The following is a 15,144-nucleotide window of genomic DNA, read 5'->3' as shown; positions in this document are numbered from 1 at the left end:
TGAAGACCCAGATTGTTGGGAGCAATAGGCTGACTCTGTAAACCACTTAGAGAGGGCTATGTAAAGCACTGTGTATATAAGTCCAAGTGTATTGGTATCCTATTTGAAATGGGAAATATATTCTTGATTAGCTACAGACTTCAGAGTAATATCAAGGAAGTCCATTTAATCTCCTCCTAGGTGATTCCTCATTGAATACGAGGAAGGTCAGAACTTTTCTCATTGACAAGCACACATTTTTGCTAGTGTCTCACAGATACTGTCACACATGCCAAATGCCTACTTGGGCAATCCTTCAATTGCTTGGACATATAGCAACAGCTGCTACTTTTGTCACCTTGTTCACTGACTTGCATCCATTACAAATCTGATACTGTACTCTATCCTGGAAGGGCAGACATGCAGTGAATATAGCTGTATGTCTTATCAAATTATTCTGTATAAAACACTTGCGATCCTCACCATATACTGGCTTTCCATATAGTGGATTAACTTTAATATACCGTAATTACAGATATACCTTATGGGTAGCTAATTTCTTTTTTTCTGGTTTAGATCCATTTGTTATATAAATGTTCCATGAAATACTTGGCTTTAGTTTTACTCACATACCGTATATCTCTGCTGGTATCAACGTGTCATTGTTTCTGTTTGTGCTAATGCAGAAGCCATTTGAACTGATGGCTATTTTTGCCATTTCTGGTGAAGACCAGCATTCTTAGTAGTCGTAACTTCAGGCAGATAAAGTAACTGTGCATGATCCTATGTACAATAAGGCGCTGAAGCAGAGAACAAAGTTAGATTTGCATTTTGATATTTCTTTCCTGCTGAAGTCCTCCTGCTTAATCAATATATCTTGCTAGTTCTACTGTCACACCAACTCTTTGATGCTGATGGAATGGACTATGCTGCTTTGGATATCTACAGAATGGTTGCTTTATATTTGTATCAGCTGATTGCTTCCTGGGGAAATCAACACCGTTTTGTGTGCTTTCAGGGGCTCAGAAAAGTTTAAGTTAACTCACTCAGAAACTTCTCAAATGAATTACGGCTGTCATAAGGCTTGGTTATGGTTTAGTGAAGTATCAGTGCCTTCTTGCTGAGGTCATCCTAAGAGAACATCAGCAGGCACTGAAGCTTTTCTTAATCACATTTCCTTGCCCACACTTGAGAACAATTGTCTGCCTTTATCCAACCCAACCTGCTTGATCTTCCATCCTGGAGATATGGAAGGACTTTTCTGTAAACCGCTACTTTCTCCAGATAATAAAGCTGCTATTATGTCTGGCCCATGAGTTAGACACGGAGACCGTGATAAAGAGCTAATCCTTCACTTTGGACCGTGGTTCCTTTAGTGGTCATATGTGAATTTACGTTACCCATCCCCATTTAGGGCTGATGGCATGTATGACACCTTGTCTGTTTTGAGGATTGCTTTGTTGATCTCAGAAACATGAGATTAGCAGGCGTCACTTCTATGAGTATGTGTGATATGCTGAGTGGGGTGAATCCCCTCCACCAGAATCTTTAACTTCTGAAATATTCCCATGAACTGCGAATAAGTAATCTCCAACTACAAGGTAGAGTTTTGATAATGCTCAAATGACATATGTTAATAGAGAGGAGAGAGAGGGGTGGGGGAGGAGAGGGAGAGGGAGGGAGGGAGGGAGAGAGAGAGAGAGAGAGAGAGAGAAAGAACAAGTAGCAGTTTCAGTGTTCACAATGGTGTGTATGAATCAGAGGCCTAGCTGAGTGTTCTCTGTGCTCCCTTTCTCTTATTCCAGAGGCCCCAGTGCTGTTTGTGTCAAAACCACAGCATCCAGAGAAGGTGCTGGTCCTGGAGGGGAGCAGTGCAGTGCTCTCAGCCATTGTCTCCAAGGAGTCATCCGTGGTCAGCTGGGAAGGACCTCGAGGGATCCTTGTGGCAGGGGAGCACTGCCAGTTGCGCAGAGAAGGACGGGTCCACAGCCTCTTGCTGAGTAATGTAGGCAAAGCTGATGCTGGAGAGTACATCTGCCATTCTTCTCATGACCAGCTGCATTTTGAGCTTAGCGTGAAAGGTAAGAGATCTGTGCAGAGGCTGTTCACTGTCCTGGCAATTCAAGACGCAATCAGATATGGGCCCACAGCAATGGTCTTGGGTAGGGGGCCCTATTTGGTCTCCGGTAGTGTGCCAAAGGCTATGCTCCACAAAACAGGAGATGGGATCCACACTCAATTTAATTTTTCTTCTTGTTATCAGTTTGGGACACTTTCAGAGGCCATGGCCAATGATTTAGGAATCTCCTGTGACTCTAGAGCAGGGGTCTTCAAACTTGACAGCTTTAAGACTTGTGGACTTCAACTCCCAGAAGTCCTCCTCCAGTCATGTTAGTTCAGGGATTCTGGGAGTTGAAGTCCACAAGTCTTAAATTTACCAAGTTTGAAGACCCTTGCTCTACAGCATCAAGTTGGCATCTTTGTGTTATGGAAAACCTTAATAAATTAAATACAGCCTACTCGAGATGGATGACCACGTTCAAAAAGGAATGAGTTTTTCTGTTATATAAAAACAAGGGTTTTGCAGGTGGGGAACCTTTGGTTACATTCAGCCATGGGATGAACCATGGTGGTGAAAATTTTCCTGGCAACGCCGTCACAAAGCCTGTCAAACTAAGGATCCTGTCCCAGCTGGATCTTCTGTCTCTTTAGCTTAATTGACAATGGAGACAGTAGATCTTCTACCACAGGGGTCCCCAACCACCGGGCCGCGGACCGGTACCGGGCCGTGGAGCACTCTTTACCGGGCCGCAAAGAAAAAAAAATAAAAAAAAATGGCGGCTTTCTTCGCCTTCGGTGAATGCTGCTGGGATCGGGGATCAAGGACACAAATGAAAGAAGGGGAGGGAGGAAGCAACCGAAGCCTGTCCTGCTCTCTGGCTCAGCTCTCTCAGTCGCTTTCTCGCTCCTCCACCAGCCCAGGAAGAAACTGCTTCAAAGAAGCCGGGGTGGGGTGGCTTTTCCTGTCGCCGCAGCTTCCCCGAAGCGCCCGTTTCACCCCCACCCCGCCCGCCCGCCCGCTCGCGGTTCAATCCACAGTGCTCCGTTCTGCCTGCCTGCCTGCCTGTCTGTTTGTTTGGGAGCAGCTTCGGCTGAGAATAATAACTATTCGCCTCTTTTTATCAGCCGAAGCTGCTCCGAAACGAAGAAGGCAGGCAGGCAGGCAGGTAGAACGGAGCACTGTGGATTGAACTGCGAGCGGGCGGGCGGGCGGGTGGGGGTGAACGGGCGCTTCGGGAAGCTGTGGCGACAGGAAAGCCACCCCCCACCCCGGCTTCTTTGAAGCAGTTTCTTCCTGGGCTGCTGTAGGAGCGATAGAGTGACTGAGAGGAACGAGGCAGACACCTGAGGGAGGGAGGGAGGGAGACACCTGAGGGATGGGGCTGAGGGAGGCAGGGCCGAGGCGCTCCCTGAACTTGGTGGTTTGCTGGCAGACGTTTTATTACCCGACTAGGTAACAACATCAGATGTTACCTAGTCAGGTAATGAAACGTCTGCAAGCAAACTACCAAACTCGGATTCTCTCCCCCGGTCCTTGAAAAAATGTTTCTGCTTGAAACCGGTCCCTGGTACAAAAAAGGTTGGGGACCACTGTTCTACCAGACCAGCTGGCTTTGTTTGCAAGAGGGGGGCCTTGTGATCATGCAGCAAACAAACTTTGCATGGAAGCTTTAAGGCTACTTTCCCAACCTCTGCCCAAGCAGTTGGGAAAAGGGGAGGATTTCCCATTATTTCCTCAGTAGTTCTTTCCGTAAAAACATGTGGCTGTTTTTGGTTTTTGTTTTAAATAGCCTGTTATTTGCAATAAGGGAACTATTGGCGGTTATTAGCCATGAGAGCTAAATAGACCATTTGTGCGTAGAGGCAATATATTCCTGTTTGGCATATGCTTATGGTCAAGCAGTGGAACAGCTGTTATAGTCTATGAGAGACTTCAGATGCGTCTGCCTGGTCACTGTTGAAAATATAACACAGGGAGAAACAAACCCCTGTCTGATTCAGTAAGATAGTTTCAGTTCTGTGGTACGCAACAACGTTTAGAGTTCTCTTCTAGGTGCAGGTACTTTGACCAATAATTCTGGATTTTCATCTACGTTTGATACAGTTAACCTGACTCTCGAGTGACTTCAACTTAGTAGTGCCAAGATCTGACCCTTTGTAACCAAACTATTCTTTGCCCCACCTCAGAACTGCTGGTGAAGTTTGTTCGGGGTCTCTCAGATGTGACAGCTCTGCAGGGCGATACAGTGTTGTTCTGGTGTGAATTGTGCAAAACCAAGGGTGATGTGACATGGCTGAAAGATGGGCAGGAGCTGGAACCCAATGAACACCTGGAGATCGGAGCAGAGGGACGAGAGCGTTCCTTGACACTCCGTAATGTGAGGACTGAAGATGCTGGCGAATATTCATGTGAAAGCAAAGATGACCGTACTTTGGCTATTCTCACAGTCCAAAGTAAGTTCTTTGGAGAAATTGGAGAGCAGATGCCTTGCATGGAAAAGGTTTAGTTTCAACTTCTAGTATCTTTAGTTTAGTAACATCACATTAATGTACAGCACCCTTTGGCCCCACTGATTAAAAGAAAGCATAAGTTGTTGTATGAACACAATCACAACAAATTCACAACAAATGGAGGAAGAACACAATCTTCCTTCATTAGGAAATTGTTCAAGTAATACTTGTTTCTTGTGTCATAATAGTATGCACATACTTCCCAGGCTGCCATGTAATTCTATTATGCTCTGTGCATTGCTATACGGGTGGTCCTTGACTTATGACCACAATCAGCCCCAAATTTTTGTTGCTAAGTGAGTTTTCCTCCCTTTACGGCCTTTCTTGCAGGTGTTAGGTTAGTCACACAGTTAAGTGAATCTGGCTTCCCCATTGACTTTGCTTGTCAGAAATTCACAAAAGGTGATCACATGACCCCAAGACACTGCAACCATCATAAATATGAACCAGTTGCCAAGCACCTGAATTTTTTTTTTTTATAATAAAGTTTTATTTGGGTTTTCACACACACAAAATACAAGTAAAACATCTTTTTTGAAAATAGCATGGTCCCGGGTTGAACTTCTTTATACAGACACAAACTCAATTTCATGCTCATTTTTGTGTTCTATTCCACATCTTATACTGTTCTACATTTTCTATGTAGTTTTTCCCCTCTTTTAATTTTCTCAATTTTATTTTGATTATCTCATCTCAATTCAAATCATTATATTTATACTTTTGTCTGTTCTGTTTCAATTTCATATTATCTTTTCTCCCGTAGTTACTAATTGGAGTATACACCTTTATATCTTTTAATTATATCCATTCAACTCTTATTTAAACTTCAATATATACCTTAAGGTTATGACCTACAATATAATACATAATACATAACTTCCAATTGAATTCTGCTTGGTACATTCTTATAATACACACTATGTTCTTTAAAAAAATGGATTATAAATATATGTAATTATAAACCCTCATTCCATTCCAATTCAGTTCTATCATTAATAATCATTAAAGTCTTAACCTCTTTAACATTTCTTTTCAATTAAATATCATACTTCCTTAAAGACACATATAATCTCCATAATTAATTTTTCCCTTATTTCTCTTCACATATGTTTTGTAAATCATTAAATATTCATTTTGTTAGTGGACAAAATGTGGACAAGCATTCCACTAAGTTATGATAACTATTTTATCAAACATTTTAATCATACATTATTTCATATTTTCTGAAATTATTTATATTTCTAACATAACAATATTAACTTATGTACCTTTGCAGAATCCCTTTTTCCATTAGATTTTCACCCATTATCTCTAAATAGGCCCTGTTTCTCTATATTTTATTTCTTTATAACTTCTTTTCCTTCCTTTCTTCCCTCTCTTCTTCTCCCTCCCCTTTTTACCCCCTTGTCTCTCTACTTCTAATTCTCTCTTCTGCATTTCCTTCTTCTCTTGCTTTCTGATTTTATACTTATTTTTCACTCTATTCTTTTTTTTTAGGTTGTTTTTCCCAATCTTAAACTTTCCATTCTCTTTCCCCCCTTTCCTCCCCCCCCCCACCTGATTACTTGTTCATTAAAGGTGGCTTCTTCTTTGTCCCAATCTTCTTGTTCTGCAGGCATTTCTTGTTATTTCTCATAGTTCCAAATCTCCATTTCTAAGAACTGAAATACGAAGCCAAAAGAACCTCTCCCTTCTTGTGCATCTTCTTTGTACTTTTTAAGTTCCATTTTCAGTTCTTTTAAAAGTGGAGCCATTTTAAACAGTTTTAAACAACCACCCGATTGATTTTAGTCATTCAAATGTAATAACCAAGAATCCAGAGATCACCAAGTAATCCAAATAGTCTCAAGCTGTTTCTTCTTATTTCTTTTTTCACTTTCTCTTCCTGGGGTTTTACTATTTTGTTGCGATGTTTCAGTTAAGATCTTTTGGAAGTCCTGTTGAGATTTTGCTGTAAGTTCTTTTTAATTCCAGGCAGTCTCCTCCCTTCCAGATCCTGCCCTTTTATTCTTTTTCTCTCCTTTCCTGTTTTCAAAAGCTTTTGATTATCCAGAAATCTTTATTATCCCTTTGACTTTTTATTTTCAGCATTAAATGCCTATTAATGACAAAGTGGATTTTTTTCCAATTTCTTGTTTAAGTCGCTTCGCTGTCAGTATAGGAAGAGGAGAAAAAAAACCCAAATCCTTTCCCTTTTCTCTCTCCTTCGCAGCTTAGAAATCTTCTTAGGGAACAATGTTATTGTTTTTTTTTAATAGTTTCAATTACAGGATACCTTATTTGTTGCTTTTGCTGTTTGACCTGGTCAACCAAAACTTTCTCTTCTTATCTTCCTCCTGCAAATTCTTTTCCGGTCGAGTTCTTCTTTGTGGTGGCCATTTCTGACCACCGCTACAACCGCCTTCGGGAAAGGGAGTAATGGCCAGCTGGGGAGGAGAGATGCGGCTTTCCTCAACCCTGCAGGCAGTCTCCCCCTTCTTCACCACCTCTGCGGGGTGGCTTAGCCCCAAAACCAGCCGGCTCGGGGCACTCCAGTGGCGAGCATGGATCGAAACCACGCAGAGACACGGTTTTGGTCTGTCACCGAAGAAGCTCAAACCGGAGTCCCAAGCAACTTAATTTTGATCACATGATCATGGGGATAATGCAATGATTGTGTGAAAAATGGTCATAAGTCAGTTTTTCAGTGCCATTGTAACTTTGAATGATCCCTAAATAAACTGTTGTAAGTTGAGGACTACCTGTAGAGTGGAGCTGATAGCCACAAATCTGCAGAAATCAATGAATAAGATGAAATATAGAAGGAATGAAGGGTGAGGAAGCTAAGCTTCAGTACAAATTGGCAAACCTGTATGTCCTAAGAGATGAATCCCATGGTGATACCACGTTGGGTGGACTCTGGGGGTCTCCTATTGGATTGGTTCAGGGTTAGCAAACTTCATGTAAACTGAATGGCACTTTTTCCTCAGTCCCTAGGTTGGTGGAGATAATTTCTGACCTGCACAATTTAACAGTGCTGGAAGGGGATGATGCCACCTTCAAAGTGGTGGTATGTCCAGATGATGTCAGGTTGAATTGGCAGCTGAATGGACAAGATATAGTGAATAGTGAGCGGTTGGCCATAACCAAGAATGGGCTATGCCATACCCTCACCATACGACAATGCCGCTTGAGCGACACTGGCATAGTCACCATCCGTGCAGAAGGACTGTCAAGTTCAGGCAGACTCAGTGTGCAAGGTAAGAGGAACGGCAACACCATGTTTGTTGCTTTTTGATAAATGCAGATCCTTGGGCAGAAGCACTGTGCGTCGGTGATAGTAATTAGTAATTATTAATTCTGATTAGTTAGAGTTTCAAGGGGGTTATCAGTTAATGCCACGGCTGTGTCCTTTCTTGTCTTCCCAATTCCGTGCTAAGAAAATATAAATTCTTTACTCAAAATAATATCTCTGCTTACTTAGTTTGCATAATTTATGCTGCTGCTTTAGTCATGTAGGGAAGATAATAGAATCCCTTTTGGAAATTCTACTTTGACTTCCCTTCGTCTTTGAAGATTTATCTAGGCACAGCATGTTGAATTTTCAAAACTTTATCTCTATAGCCCTGCAGGTACTGAACTTTTATTTTTTGAAACATAAAAGCTGGGGTTCTGAGTCTTCTGAAATCTACTGTTTGTAAACATGCCAAATTGACCCAGGCCTTGGGAAATGGCTAGATTGCCTTGAATCCTGGCTTGTCTCTCTATAAAGCAAGAGAGATCGGGGCCTGGGAATGCATTCAGGTTAGAGATGTGTCAGCTAGTAGTTCAACCTTTGAGCATTATTTTTGCAGAGGCTCAGGTGCTGTTTGTGCAGATGCTGCGTGATTTGGCAGCTGAGGAGGGGCAGGACGTCCGCTTGGAAGTGGAGCTGAGCGTGGAGAGTGCGGAGGTGCAATGGATGAAGCAAGGCATCTTACTGCAGCAGAATCCTAGATACTCCATGGAGGTACAAGGGCCGAAAAGGGCTCTTACCATCCATCACATTGAGCTTGCTGACCGAGGCACCTATCGCTGTGAGAGCCTGCATGATCGCACCCAAGCCAGACTGAGTGTGGAACGTAGGTCTCCTTTCTATCCTGATCTTGTTTTTCTCTCACAGTTGTACGTTGTAAATCCTTGAGAGAAGATCTCTGTAACTTTTTATCTTAGGTTTCCCCCGCCCTCCACTGACATCTCTGCTGAATGTGAGAATTCCTTTAACAATGATTATTTGAATACTACCAGTTACTTAGGAAGCTCTGCTTGCTTATCGAATTTAACCCTTTTTGTAACCTTAAACATTCATGTGTTCCATATTCAATCCCCCTGATTCTTGTTTTGTTTCCATTCATTTTTTCCTTTCCTTCCCAGTGCAGCTAGCCTTTCTTCTCACTCCCCTTCCCTTCCCTTCCTTTCCCTTCCCTGTTTATGCTGGAAAGAAAGGTAACAGTGTCTGAATACATGTACTTGCATATTTCTTGGTGTAAGAGTAATTTATGCATGAGTAAAATAACTTGCCATATGCAAATAAGAAATCAATTTATTTTAATAAACTGCATTATATTACAGATACAGCTTTTTAACCAGTAATTTTTAATCCAATTACTGCAATCTCACTTTTGTCCTATCCTTGTCATTTTGGAATCTGAACTTTAGCAGTTATATACCTAGCGGCCAAGTGCAGTAGAAGATACTGCATAAGACTGTTGCTTTTGTTTATCATTTTTGTTATGTACAATGTTCACTTGAGTTAACCATGATTCATGGTGACAAGTCCACATTGCTTGCTGGGCAACAATATGGAAGTGGGCTGCCATTGCCACCTGCTGGGATTTTTTTTAAAAAAAATATCCCAGTTTACCCCAAAGTCCTGGGATTTCCTCTTTGTCTCCCATTAGTCGGGTCCAACCCTGCTTAGCTTTTGTGAGATTCATTAAGATTAGCCTAGTGCTGATAAGTTTCTTGTGAGGAAAAATTACCTTGAATTCTAGTTCAGCTAGTTCATCCTGATAAATGTGCCAAATCCATTCAAAACCTTCCACTCTATTAGCAATAAATGTAAGAGGAAGAAGTGAGTGTGGAGCCTACCCAAGTAGGTCAGAGAAACATACAACTTTCTTGCTAGCGGGAGTCATATGAGAAGTAGCCTATGAATCCGTATCTGCTGAATTACAGTCTTAATACTATATATACCTATGATGGTGAAGCTGTGGCACAAGTGCCACAAGTGGCATGCACAGCCATTTGTGCTGGCACGCGAGCCACAGGCAAGCTTACCTCACTGCGCATGCGTTCACCTCACAGCTGATTATTTTTGGGTTGGTTTGAGGCCTTTTTTGGCCTCCCAGGGGCACAGAAAAAGCCTCTGCAAGGCTTTTCAGGATGAATTATAGGTCCATTTCCTCACTTCCTGTAATACTGGAAGTGACGAAATGGGCCTATAATTCGGCCTGAAAAGCCTTGCAGAGGCTTTTTCTATGCCTCTGGGAGGCCAAAAAAGGCCTCAGACCAGCTGAAAAATCAGCTGTGAGGCGCACAGCAGGTAAGGGGCTGGGGTGGGGGGAAATTGCTCATGCATGTGCAGGGGTCGTGGGGAGAGGAGACGCACATTGCATTCTGGGTGCTGGTATGCGAGTGCGTGTGTGCTGGCGCACAGGCAATTTTTGGCACAGGAGCCCAAAAAGGTTAGCCACCACTGATATATACCCTTCCTGGTAACTTGCTTTGATTTGCAAGGAGCAAATAAGATCCTTTCGTGACAAAACTGGATCTATCACAGCCTTTTCTCCCTCTCCAGCCCGGAAGGTGACAGTGAAGAAACCACTATTGGACGTGGAGACATTGGAAAAGGAGACAGTGACATTTGAGCTTGAGCTATCTCACCCCAATGTGTTGGGGGTCTGGACGCGTGACGGCATCCGTGTGAAGCCTAGTTCCACCTGCCAAATGAGCGCCACTGGTTGTGTGCACAGCCTGACGCTGCAAAGACTCACACTAGATGACACAGGGACTGTGACCTTCACTGCTGATACTGTACGGAGCTGTGCCCGCCTTACAGTCCGAGGTACGGGACCAGTGGAGGGAGGACTGCGGAAAGGCAAACTTGGTGCTGGAAATAAAGTAGGAAAAAGCACTGCCATCATGCTCAGATTGTAACATCCTGAAGAGCATCTAGCTGGCCACTGTAGGAAACAGGATGCTAGACTAGATGCTTTTGGGGTTAGTCCTATCTTCTAACAGGTTTAATGTTCAAAACTCAATGTACCTGCAGAGCAGAGCAGTTTTGATAGCAACAGCAGCGTGAGAAAACTAGACATGGGAAGTAGGACAGGTAATGTAGATAAATTGGTGTCTTTCAAACTGAGGGTAAAGGATGCAAACTGGTGTGGTTTGGCTAAGTACCATCTCTTGAAGACATTTAATCTTTTTAGTCTCCAAAATAGTGCATCTTCAAGCTACCTGCAACTATATTTGGAGCCGTGGTGGTACAGTGATTAGAATGCAGTATTACAGGCTAATTCTGCCAACTGCCAGTAATTTGAGTCTCATCTGCTCAAGGTTGACTCAGCCTTCCATCCTTCCAAGGTTGGTAAAATGAGGACCCGGATTGTTGAGAGCAATATGCTGACTCTGTAAACCATTTAGAGAAGGCCGTAAAAGCACTGTGAAGCGGTACGTAAGTCTGACTGCTATTCGGTTGCTATCTCTGTCCTTGCAGAGCCACCAATTATAATGCTGCGCTTGCCCCAGGACTTGGGCATTCCCGAGACAGGCTCAGCTACTTTTGAGTGTGAGCTGTCCCGACCCCTGGCTGAGGTGAAGTGGTACAAGGTGAGGGTATTACCTCTCTTTATTTATTTATTTATTTATTTTTACTATATAAAGAAAGAGCAACAGTTTCAATGAACAGTGTGTTGTCTGGTTACAGTAAATTTGAGCAATGGTCACCATTATAATAGTAATAATGTTCATTAGTAGTGATAATATAAGTATGAGGGTATTACCTCTTATCACTGGACATTAACATTTGAACCACTATAAGTCCATGTATTTGCCATATGCTAAATAAATAAAGCCTCTTATCAATGTCCCCATTTCCTTGATCTTCTCTGTAACTGCAAGAACGCGCTGTCCAGAAAAGTCCTTCTGATTTATTCAAGGGAACATGGTTGATTAATATGATTTCCATGTTCCCGCTGTGTCCTCAGAACTACCTGAGAGCTGCCCTTTCTCCACCTTTCCTTTCTGACATCCAAAACAGACCCTGATCTTTGTGCTTTTACTTCTCATAGGATGGCAAGGAGATCCAGGTGAGCCCCAATTGCCGCATATATTCAGTCGGGCGTCGGCGTCTCCTGCAGCTCAACCATTGCAGCCTTGAAGATGCTGGCGAATATACGTGTGATGCTGGTGACTGCCGTGCTTCTGCCAAACTGAGGGTCTTTGGTATGGATGACTTGGGCTATGGATGAGAGCAGAAATGTGGTGGTAGTGGGGCAATGCTTGGCATGGAGCTCGCCATACAAAGTATCCTCTGGATGAGGGCAGGGCCCCATTTGCTTTTCTGCTTCCCCGACTTTTGCCTCTGGTGGCCTGGAGCAGGCTGGTGAACATCCAAAGGACAGTGCACTGCAGTGAGTCAGAATCTTCTGTAGACTTGCAAGGCTTCTACAGAAAGCTAGACGGGAAATAAGAGGCAATGAATATTTAAGTGGGTTTTAGAAGAGATACATAATGCATGGTTACTAGCCCACTCACTAGACAGCATCTCCATGTATATGCTTGAAATGGCAACTTCATGACCAATAAAAAGGAACATGGCCAGTGGTGGGATTCAAAAATTTTTACTACCTACTTACTCTGTGGGCGTGGCTTGGTGGGCGTGGCAGGGAAGGATACTGTAAAATCTCCAGTCAGAGGTGGTTTTTCTGAACTACTCCAAATTTCCGCTATTGGTTCTCCAGGATTGGTCAGAGCCTGCTGAATATCACCTCTGAACACAGCTTCCTGGAAACATCTGCCTGGCCACTCTTGGAAACAGGCTATGAAATAAGGATTATTTTGGACATTTACTCTCAGAGAGAGCCATCTTACTGAATATGTGTTGCTGAATATCAGTGTTGCCAGAGAGTTGTTTTTCTCCTATCCTGCTTAGGGCTTCTTAAAAAGTAGCTGATTGGCCATTAGGAAAAGCAGAATGGGGCAGTGGATGAATGTTTCTCTTGATCCAGCAGGAATGATAGAAGGAAAACTATGTTAGATTATACTAGCCCAACATCAGGAGTTTGACAGTACCTTTTCCCATCAACACTTTTTAATAAAAAGCATAGCTTTTGTATGCTGCTGTTCACTTTATCAGGGCGTGATGGCTCAACGTTTCAAAACCCAAGCTCCGTGCAATGGTATGAGCTTACATTACTTGCCCCAGTTCCTGCCTACCTAGCAGTTTGAAAGCATGCAAATGCAAGTAGGTTAATAGGCACCACTTCAGGGGGAAGGTAACAGCATTCCATGTACCTTTGCTATATAGTCATGTTAGTGTCTTCAGACAACTCCGGCTCCCTTGGCCAAGAAATGGAGATGCTCTAGAATTGGACACAATGGACAGGGAAACCTTTAGCTTGTTCATTCATCAGATGTATGGGCTGATTGTTAAATTGATGGAGGATTAAAACATTCTATTAGGATTTTGATGAAATAAGAATGAAGAAAGCATGAGTATTCAGATGCAGGTTACAAGAGACAGACTACAAGTACCTCATCAATTAGCAATTGTAATGGGTTAAAAATCCATTGTCCTTGATAAAACCTTCTGAGATAGCTCATAACCTTTTGATGAACATTTTAGCCTCTCACCCAATAATACTGGCAATAGTATACTGTAGTTTATCATAAAACACCCATTTTTTACTGCTATATTCTGGTGTCCTTGGAGGGTAAAATGCTCTGCTGTCACTTTCTCCTTGATCCAGCACAGTTCTTGCTATGTTCTTGTGACTAGATTACAGCTGTAACTCTTACAATCTTAATGTGCTTGTTTTTTTATCATGACTTGTGATATATTTTTCATAGTTGGCACCTGTTTGTCCTAGTGACAACTGGGGGGGGGGGGGAATACCACGACCAAGAATAGAGTTTTAATTGAATACTTTCGGGGAAACCACATGAGTCCAAATATCACTTTTGTAAAAACTTTTCAATTCTAACTGTGTTGGTTTTCTCCCCCCCCCCCCCACCCCAAATAGAACGTCAGGTCCAGATTGTGCGAGAGCTGGAGGATGTCCGCGTGCAGGAGAATGAGAATGCTGTTTTCATATGTGAGGTGTCCCTAGGGGAGGTAAAAGGTGAATGGTATCATAATGGAGAGAAACTCAAAGTCACCAGCACTGTGAAAATACGGCAGGAAGGTAAGTGTACCCTTTCATTCTTGCCAGGGCAATAGATATGACATTTCCTAATTAGAATACAAGGGAAAAGCTAGATTAAAAAAAAAACCCAGTTATATTGGACAGTAGATGACAAGAGAAATGAGGCAATGGTCCCATCTGAGACCTTAGCTTACACAGAGTAGTATAAACATAACTGGAGTTAAACTAGGCTTGGATTGTCTTTGTGGCACGCTTACCCAAACATTCTTATCATTAGTAGGAAATAATGTATGTGGCATGGGTGCAACTAAGGCTGATAACATCTTCTCTGCTATATCAGAATGTGTATGTAAAAACTGTAATAAAATCAACATTGTGCTTTGAAGGTTATGTGAGGCCCATGTAGTGCAGATCAAGGTAGTTGCAACTTGGAATATAAAAGAGATAAGTTGTAAAGAACATGAATTGATGAAAGAGAGAATGTGTGAAAAAAAAGGCCCTAGGGAACGGAAAGGAACAACAAACCATTAAGGAGATAAAAAGGCAAGTTACCTCTGGGAAAGAGGAAAGTATGAGAATGAAAATAACCCCACCTTGATTTTATTTAGCCAGCTTTCAAGACTGTTATTCTAACCTACAACAATACAGAGGAAGGAAGGAAGGAAGGAAGGAAGGAAGGAAGGAAGGAAGGAAAGGAGGGAGGGAGGGAGGGAGGGAGGGAGGGAAGGAAGGAAGGAAGGAAGGAAGGAAGGAAGGAAGGAAGGAAAGAAAGAAAGAAAGAAAGAAAGAAAGAAAGAAAGAAAGAAAGAAAGAAAGAAAGAAAGAAAGAAAGAAGGGGAGGGAGGGAATGAGTGTAATAGATTAGGCTTTGTGCTAGCCATGAAATGTGTAGAGCACATTTTTGCTTTCCAGTAGGTCATTGAGAAGTGAAGAAATCAAAGAAAATCTATTGTATACTTGTTGTTTTATACAAATGAAAAGGAATTATGGAATGTTATCCATAAATAAGGAGCTTAAAGTTAGTTGCTTATTGTAATAGGAGTAATTTATGATGGCAATAATGCACGCTTCCAAATGAATGGAATACTAAGAAAATGTTTCAACAATACCCAAAGACTAAGATAAGAATGTGTGTTATTGTCTCAGTTGTTTCATGTATGGATGGATAAATGCATATGTGTTGTTGGAAGAACTTGAAAATCCA

At 42.3% G+C, this 15,144-nt stretch overlaps 1 protein-coding gene across 5 annotated transcripts in view; it reads left to right on the top strand.

The window, feature by feature from the left end:
* The window catches only part of OBSL1 (obscurin like cytoskeletal adaptor 1), a 75,747-nt gene that overhangs the window by 52,522 nt on the left and 8,081 nt on the right, over positions 1-15,144 (top strand). For all 5 annotated transcript variants that reach the window (XM_087950428.1, XM_087950430.1, XM_087950427.1 and 2 more), the window contains 8 exons: positions 1,785-2,060; positions 4,228-4,494; positions 7,521-7,790; positions 8,385-8,651; positions 10,370-10,636; positions 11,291-11,403; positions 11,865-12,018; positions 13,818-13,979. In XM_087950428.1, the coding sequence (XP_087806554.1) occupies positions 1,785-2,060; positions 4,228-4,494; positions 7,521-7,790; positions 8,385-8,651; positions 10,370-10,636; positions 11,291-11,403; positions 11,865-12,018; positions 13,818-13,979 (1,776 nt within the window). The remainder of the gene's footprint in view (positions 1-1,784; positions 2,061-4,227; positions 4,495-7,520; positions 7,791-8,384; positions 8,652-10,369; positions 10,637-11,290; positions 11,404-11,864; positions 12,019-13,817; positions 13,980-15,144) is intronic.

The sequence above is a fragment of the Notechis scutatus genome, chromosome 1, assembly GCF_049901735.1.
Source record: "Notechis scutatus isolate UNSWTSFEM ecotype Mainland chromosome 1, rNotScu1.2, whole genome shotgun sequence".
NCBI lineage: Eukaryota > Metazoa > Chordata > Lepidosauria > Squamata > Elapidae > Notechis > Notechis scutatus.
The sequence above is the reverse complement of the archived record's forward strand: the minus strand, read 5'-3'. Positions and strand labels throughout refer to the sequence as shown.